The sequence below is a fragment of the Marmota monax genome, unplaced genomic scaffold, assembly GCF_021218885.2.
Source record: "Marmota monax isolate L192 unplaced genomic scaffold, Marmota_monax_Labrador192_F-V1.1 WCK01_AAM20220418_F8-fsc00050, whole genome shotgun sequence".
Classification (NCBI taxonomy): domain Eukaryota; kingdom Metazoa; phylum Chordata; class Mammalia; order Rodentia; family Sciuridae; genus Marmota; species Marmota monax.
The window spans coordinates 5,840,431-5,848,962 of NW_026694552.1; the positions used below are offsets into that span (position 1 = coordinate 5,840,431).

The window sequence follows — 8,532 nt, forward strand, 5'->3', positions numbered from 1 at the left end:
TAAATTGTTAAGAAAATTGTTTTCTTTTAGTGCCTTCTGTAATGTTACATAATTTTTTCTTTAGCCATTATTGCCAGAATTCCTATCAAATGCCAAATGTCTTCTTTGATATAATGAGAGCAACTAAGAACAGAGTAGGGAGGAAGAGCAGGAGGAAAAGATTAACATTAAACAGAGACATGAGGTGGGAGGGAAAGGGAGAGAAAATGGAAATTGCATGGAAATGGAAGGAGACCCTCATTGTTATACAAAATTACATATAAGAGGTTTTGAGGGGAATGGGAAAAAAAAGAAGGGAAAGAATTAAATTACAACAGATGGGGTAGAGAGAGAAGATGGGAGGTGAGGGGAGGGAGGATAGTAGAGGATAGGAAAGGTAGCAGAATACAACAGTTACTAATATGGCATAATGTAAAAATGTGGATGTGTAATCGATGTGATTCTGCAATCTGTATTTGGGGTAAAAAAGGGAGTTCATAACCCACTTGAATCGAATGTATTAAATATGATATGTCAAGAGTTTTGTAATGTTTTGAATAACCAATAAAAATATGATTCCAAAATTCCAAGCAACCAAAGAAACAAAAAGATAAATTGGACTTCATCAAAATGAAAAAAAATATTAGTGCTTCAAATGATACTATTAAGAAGTAAAAAGATAACACAGAATGGGAGAAAATATTTGTAAATCATACATCTGATAAGGAACTAACATTCAGAACATATAAAGAACTGTTACAACTCTTTCTTAGAACTCTGAGGTAACGAGGTCATGAAGGTGAAGCCCTCATGAATTGGGATTAGTGTCCTAATAAAAAGTTGCTAGACCATGTGAGGATACAACAAGAAGTCAGCAATCTGCAACCTAGAAGAGGTCTACAATCTCTTCAAAACACAACCATGCTGTCACCCTGATCTTAGACTTCCAGAAAGAAATAATTTCTGTGGCACTTTGTATGAGCAGCTCAAACTAAGACATAGAATGACTGCTCATGAGCACAGGGATCCTTGTGGGGTGAATAAAAGATTCTATATAGAGAAAGTAGTGATGGTTTGACGTGTAGGATCTAAAATTAAGAATCAAGATTAGGTGCTACTTTGACATCTGAAATGAGAGGTAGGGTATGACTCTAACGGCCTAACTATGAGCCATCCTCAGTAAAAATTCCTGCTTTTCCCTGAGTAGCAGATTTCAGTTCTCTTCTGGTCTGTAAAATTATTCAAACAAGCCAATAATATGGGAATCAAGGGGCACTTTCTTGATACTATGAAGCAGCTGCTCCCCATTTACTCACTCTGTTCCTGGGTACAATTCCTGTGTGGCCCTGTGTGACATGCTATGTATTCCCATGAGCTTTGAGTGTATGCAATTAATATAGTGCTCTTAATCTAGTATGCCAGTGTCAGATATCATGCTTTTCACCATCTCCATAATCCTAGAGTGAGACTTTTTCTCTCACTTATGATTGAAGAGCAAGCAATCAAAACATGGTTACAGACCTTTGTGAATACACTAAAAACCACCGAATTGTATACTCTAAAAGGGTGAATTTTATGGATTGTGAATTACAACTCAATTAAAAATGATTTTTAAAAAACAGATGAAAAACTTGTGTGCTACAGATGATAAATTCTGTAGGTGTTCAGAGAAATAGGAGAACAGGGAAGGCTTCTTAAAGATGGGTCTTGATTTAGCTTTGAAGGATGGCTAAGATTTGGGGATTCTAGGTAAATTGAGGCCCAGAATTATCAACGAGCATGGCAGATTTGGTTTATGATAAGGAAACTGATCTAATGATTGCTTTAGAAATTAACAGAGGATACGGTGGGCTAAGTAGGTGAAGGAAAAGTTAAGGATCTTGAAAATCAGCAGAGGGGTTTAGTTTTCACTTAGTAAATCCATATTTTTGCCAGAGAATTAACATGATATACAAACTAAAGAGGCAGTATATTAGCTAGTAATTTAAAAAACACAGGTTCTAAGTTGGGCACAGTGGCCATGCCTGTGATCCCAGTTACTCAGGAGGCTGCAGCCAGAGCATGGCAACTTCAAGGCCCACCTGGGCAATTAAGTGAAACCCTGCTAAAAGATAAAGCTTAGTGCTAGAACATCCCTGATTTCCTTCCTTAGCACCAGGGAGAGGGGCACATAAGCTCTTGGGTTGGGCATGTAGCTCAGTGGATAGAGTGTTTGCTTAGCATGTGTGAGGCCCTGGATTCAATCCTCAGTACTGGGGAGGTAGGGTGGGGAAGCTTTAGCATAGGACAGGCCTATAACTAAAATGTGACCACTGTACCTTTACTATTTCACAGCTTTGAAGTTAATATCTTTCAATCATGATAGGGCAGAACATTATTGTTGCTTTCTCTTGAACTGTGCAAGCATTCTCCCACTTCTATTAAATATTTCTCTTTTTAAGCCTTGAATGATTGACCAACAAGGCTCTGGTGGAGTTTACTAGCCCGATCCTCAGTTACATTTAAAATACTTAGGATATTTTTTAATAGTTTATCTTGGGGCTGAGATTGTGGCTCAGCAGTAGAGTGCTCACCTAGCACAAGCAAGGCCCTGGGTTCAATCCTCAACACCACATAAAAATAAGGTATTGTGTCCAACTACAACTAAAAAAATAAATATTAAAAAAATAGTCTATCTTGAGCTGAGCTAAAATTTACCTTTCATTACTTTTCTAGGAAATAATGTAAACAAAATGACACATTACCTCAGGGTACTGAAAAACTAATTTTATGAAGACTTTAGCATATACATTCTTTTAATGTAAAAGCTAGAGCTAGATACTAATAGATTCATTAAAAGAAGTCTAACAATACACCTTTTCAGAAACCCTATGTCAACAATTGAATATAAAATAATAATAATAATAATAATAATAATAATAATAATAATCACAGTCCTTCATTATCAATGGTGATTGTGTTCTAAGACCCCCAGTGAATGCCTGAAACCTCAAATAGTACCAAATCTTATATATACTATGTTTCTTCATATTCAGACAAACCTATGATAAAATTTTATTTTTGTTTTAAAACAACTTTACTATAAATTGTATCATATTTAATTTATAAATTAAGCATAGGAAGAGATTAACAATAATAACTGGGGCTGGGGTTTTGGCTCAGTGGTAGACCACTTGCCTAGCACATGTAAGGCCCTGGGTTCGATCCTCAATACCACATAAAAAATAAATAAATAAAATAAAGGTATTGTGTCCAACTACAACTAAAAAATATTAAAAGAAACAATAATAACCACTAATAAAATAGAATTATAACACTATATTACAATAAAAAGTTCTGTAAATCTGGTCTTTTTTTTCTCAAAATCTTATTATACCAAACTCATCCTTCTTATGATGATTTGAGATGAAACAATGCCTATGTGATGAGATGAAGTGAATGATAAAGGTATTATGAAGTGGCATTAAGCTAAGGATTACTAAACACAAGCACTATGACACCATGAAAGGTGATCTGATAACTGAGATCCCTACTAAGTGACTAACAGGAATGTAGTGTATACAGCATGGGTATACTGGACAAAGGTATAATTCATGTCCCCAGGTAGAATAGACCAGAATAATGTGAGATTGCATGATGCTACTATGAACAGCACATGATTTAAAATGTAGGAATGGTTTATTTCTATAATTTTCTGTTAATAGTTTGGCCTATAGTTGACTGTGGGTTCCTCAAACCACAGACAGTATAACTAGGGATAAGAGAGGAGTGGCACTATTTATTACTATACGCTTGTGAAATTATAAACATGCATTTTAATTACATTTATATAAATTTGACATATAAGCTGGCTACTGCTTTTTCTTCCACCAGAATCTTCTATTCTTTTCTCTTCTTCTTCCCCTCCCCCTCCTACTTTTCCTGTCCCTCCTAACTATGGCCTTGTTAGCATTTTTGGGTTTCAGGAAAATCTGGCAATAGTTAGCAGGGTGAATGGAAGGACATACAAGCTGAGATACTATTACAGGAGCAATGTCAAAAGATACTATGGATCCTATATAAGGTTTTACAAGTTTGGCATAGATTTTACAAGTTTTGCATATTTTCCCCATACTGATGGGACCAGAACAAAGATGTATAATTAAACTAAGGAGAAATACTAGGGACAAGAAGGTGTTCTTTCTGCCTGGAGTGGAGACGAGTAGCTAACAACTGACTCCTGTGACTCTAAAAGAGCCAGAATGAGTTGGGAAAGATCCAGAAGAAGTTAGTTTTAAGAAAAACCAGGTGAAGAATATTAGATGTTATAGAGAGATCTGCAATGAACACTGATTATTTGAATTAAGGAAATAGGCAATTGCCTTGGTAAAATGTTAGGGGGTAGAAGCCACAGAGGAAGAGGTGAATGAATAACAAAATGGAACTTTGGAGAAACTGGGCAGGATAGGAAAAGACGAACCAACAGTTTGTTGGAGAAGATGAAAATAAATATTTTGGTTTTAGTTTTCTTTTTGCTTTCATTTTTGTTTTTGAATTTTAAGAATGTGGATATTTGAATAAGATATGGGCCAAGGAAGAGAATCCAATACTAAGGATTCAAGGTAATGGAAGAAATGGGGTCAAGAGAACACAGGTGATGGTTTTGAGGATAGACACATCCCTTACAGTTGAGTGGTAGGGATGATGATTATGATATGATGATACTAAAATTTAATGAAGGTGCTATTCTAACAGTGGTATAGATATAATTTTATTTAATCCTCACACTGGCCCTTTGAGGGTGAGAAAGCTGAAACAAAGAGCATTGATAATTTGTTCAGTGTCACACAGCTAATAAGCACAAACACAATGACAAAACCAAGACAGTTTGACTTCAGGCCCCTACTATGAAGAGAAATACAAATAAGATAGAAATGGATTTCAGATTATGGAATTTGTAAGCATAAAGTGAGATAAGTAGGAGTGGTATTGAAATCTTGAAAAGAATGGAAGAGATTTGGAACAACTACTTGTGCTCAATAAGTAAGGAATGAAAAGCCTGCAATATGGAGAAACTAACCAAAGTAGAGAGCATAAATAAATAGTGAACCATGACCTTCATTTGTTTGCAACTATCTCTAGCAGTGTTCCTGGGAAAGAGAATTCAGTTGGGCTAGGGAGATCAAGGGGCAAGGGATTCTAAAAGTGTTACTAAGTGCACTTTTAAAATATTTACTGGAATAATGTAGGTGAAAATTGCAGAGTAAGGAACTTTTAAATTCTACCCCTCCATTAAAACAATGAAAAACTGGCAAAAGAAAAAAACACACACACACACACACACACAAAACTGTCAGACTCAACTTTTTCAGAACTCTGGAAATTAACCAAAGTCTTATAACAACCTGGGAAGCATATAATCAAGATGCTGACTCTCATTAAGATCAGTGAGCTTTGTGGCATTTTAACTCACACTACTCCATTTCCTCTTCTCAAGCTTGCCAGTATTCTTCAAAATGACAGCCTATATTCTCAGCACTGAAGACGGCAAAACAGAACTCATCCCACCAAAATTGTCATTATTTGACCTGTTCAGAGGCTTCCTAGAAGACTGGCTTGAAAAGCCTATCTTTATTAGTAGCACAGTCCTAACAGCTCATCCCCTATTGTGGTTTGGATATGAGGTATCCCCCTCAAAAAGAATATTCAGAGGTAAGATGATTAGATTATGATAGGTATAGCTAATCATCAAATTGATAGATTAATAATTTGAACAGATTACTGGGTGTTAAACTATGTGTAGGTGGGGCATGAATAGAGGAAGAGGTCACTAGGGGTGTGGGATTTTTTTCCTTTTGTCCTTTGTTCCTCTCTCTCTCTCTTTTTTTTTAAACAAAACTTTATTGGTAATAGTTTTCAAATATGTTTACAACAGCACACTGTTCAAGAGGAAGTCTCGTCCTTCGCAGCACACAGGTTGAATGGCCCCCACGCCCACCTGGGGCCCCACCCCAGGCCTGAGAGCTCCTCTGGGTTCAGGGAGAAGTTTTGAGAGGGACAAATACGGAGATAAAAGGGGTGGCTCCCCATCTTTCTATTGAGAGAGAAAAGCACAAATCAGACAGAGGGCGGGGAGAAGTGGTGATGGACAGCTGACAGCTAAGCTAGAGGAGGGGCACCCAAGATGGGGGGCGCTGAAGCTGCTGGGTGGATAAGACAGGCAGCCTCTCCCCAGCAACCCTGGCCTTGAACTCTGGGCCTTGTGTGTGGTGGGGGACTTTTCCATGTCCTTTTGTAGGGTTGCCTTCCCAGCTGGGCTGGAAGGAGGCTGGGCATTAAAATCTAGCTGAGAGTAAAATTAAGGAGCTTGGGGTGGGGGCTGCTGCTGGAAGGAGAGACCCTGGGCTTGGGGTTCCCCCTCTATCTTTTTGGGGGACGATTCCTCTTTGGCAGGGAGAGGGGCAGCTGCTTCGTCTGGCTCCCAAAGCTCCAGGGTGAAGAAAGATGTGTTGTTGGGGAAGAGGGGGAGGGCTTGCTACAGAGGCTGGGACCCCAGTAAGGAAGGTTGGCAGAAGCCCCCCTCCCTGCCCCCCTGGGGAAGGGGGTGGGGATGTTAGCAGCTCAGGGCAGAGGTTCAAACCCCAGGTCCTTCCTGTTCAGTCAGTCTGCTTCCCAGCCTCGTTAAAATGGTTTTGGGGAGTGGGAGGGGGACACAAGAAGAGTGGGGACAGAGGAAGGAGGAAGGGAGGCACTGGTGGAACTTAAATAAGATTTTAAATCATATTTTAGAAAAATTCTAGCAAGCAGCCCAATGACATGTCACAAAAAACTGTCCTTCCCAGGCAGGAGGGCCCCACAGAGAAGGCCAGCTCTTCATTCATTTGCCCTTGGTGCCCAGTGCCAGAGGCAGGGTGGGGCTGGGGGACTGGAGTTAAGTTTGGACCCCTCTTTCCTCACCCGGTGCCTGGACACACCAGTAAGACCTGGTCTGCCCGGAGCTGAGAAACTCATTTAAAACTGGCAGAGTGGGCTGGGGTGGAGTTGGACCTGTGGGGGAGGGGCAAGAAGGCAAAGGGAGTGGGGGAGCAGCTGGTGTTTCCATTCCTCCAAATATCTGGGCTTCCTGTTCCCCCTTCCCTGGTGGGTGGGGTGGGGGGTGAAAGTAGATGCAAGGAACTCTGGGGTCCTCTGGCTGTTCAATCCAACCCTCCCACCCCCCACAAAAGAAAAAAAAAAAGAAAGACAAGAAAACCCATGGGGGCACAGGCACACCCCTAAAACTCAGCAAACTCCTTGCCACACTTCTCATTGATGGAAACCCGGATCTCTTCCTCCTCATAGTCGTCAAAGTTACTCGTGTCCCCAGGGCCTTTAAACTTTGGTATGAAGGGAGCTTCCACCTTTCTCTGGTAGATGGCGATCCAGTCAGTCGTGGCAAACCACTTGTGGTTCTTGATGTCGTTGACCCCATTCTTGAGGTTCCCGAAGCGCTTGGTGAGATCCACCTGCAGAAGGTTCCGAAGCAGGTCCTTCAAGTCAGAGCTGAAGTGGGACGGGAACCGTACCTTCCCAGAGACGATTTTCTCGTAGATCTGGATGGGCTGGTCAGCGAAGAAGGGCGGGTAGCCAGCGGCCATCTCATAGATGAGAACCCCGAGGGCCCACCAGTCCACAGCCTTATTGTAACCTTTGCTCAGGATAATCTCGGGGGCCAGGTACTCGGGGGTCCCACACAAGGTCCAGGTGCGGCCCTTCACGCGTTTGGCAAAACCGAAGTCTGTCACCTGAATGTAGCCCTGCTGGTCAATGAGGAGGTTCTCCGGCTTCAGGTCCCGGTAGATGAGGTCCAGAGAGTGTAAGTACTCGAACGTCAGGACGATCTGCGCCGCGTAGAATCGGGCATGGGGCTCACTGAACCTCCCGATCCGCCGTAGGTGGGAGAACATCTCCCCTCCAGGCACGTACTCCATGACCATGTACAAGTTTGAATTGTCCTTGAAGGAGAACTCGAGTTTGACCAGGAACGGGAAGGTGACTGCTTGCAAGATGCGCTTCTCATTCAGGGTGTGTTCGATCTGTTTCAGCTTCACCACCTTCTGTTTGTCGAGGATTTTCATGGCATAGTGATTCCCGGTCTCCTTGTGCTTCACCAGCATCACCCGCCCAAAGGAGCCCGTTCCAAGGGTCTTGATTCTCTCAAACTGATCCAAATGGGCTGTGTTCTGAGCGGGATTTTCCCATTTTTTAAGAAAATCTTCTTTGGCTTTGGCTAAGAACTCTTTCACGCTCTCCTGCTTGCTGCCCTTCTTGGCCCCTCTCTCTCTCTTTATCTTCTGCTCCCTAGTTGCCATGAATCAAGAAGCTTTCCTTCACTACACCTTTCTGCCATTATACTATGCCTCATCTCAAGCCCAGAGTGATGGTGTTGGCTGAGCATGCACTAAATCTCTGAAACTGTGATCCTGAAATAAATATTTCCTTCTCTAAGTTATTCTTATCAGGTATTTTGGTCATAGTGACAAAAAAGCTGACTGACACATCCCCCAAAGGGTATTCTCAACAATATTCAGAGGC

General features: G+C 41.2%; 1 protein-coding gene across 1 annotated transcript; it reads right to left on the reverse strand.

Moving 5' to 3' along the window:
• Positions 1-5,852: 5,852 nt before the first annotated feature.
• Positions 5,853-8,264, reverse strand: LOC124076732 (cAMP-dependent protein kinase catalytic subunit alpha). Its single transcript, XM_046420810.2, has one exon. The coding sequence runs from the start codon at positions 8,112-8,114 to the stop codon at positions 7,233-7,235; it is 882 nt and encodes a 293-aa protein (XP_046276766.2). The 5' UTR covers positions 8,115-8,264; the 3' UTR covers positions 5,853-7,232.
• Positions 8,265-8,532: the final 268 nt, after the last annotated feature.

Bases quoted from the DNA above. Each gene is read 5' to 3' on its own strand.
- LOC124076732 (XM_046420810.2), bottom strand. From the start codon at position 8,114: ATGCTGGTGAAGCACAAGGAGACCGGGAATCACTATGCCATGAAAATC.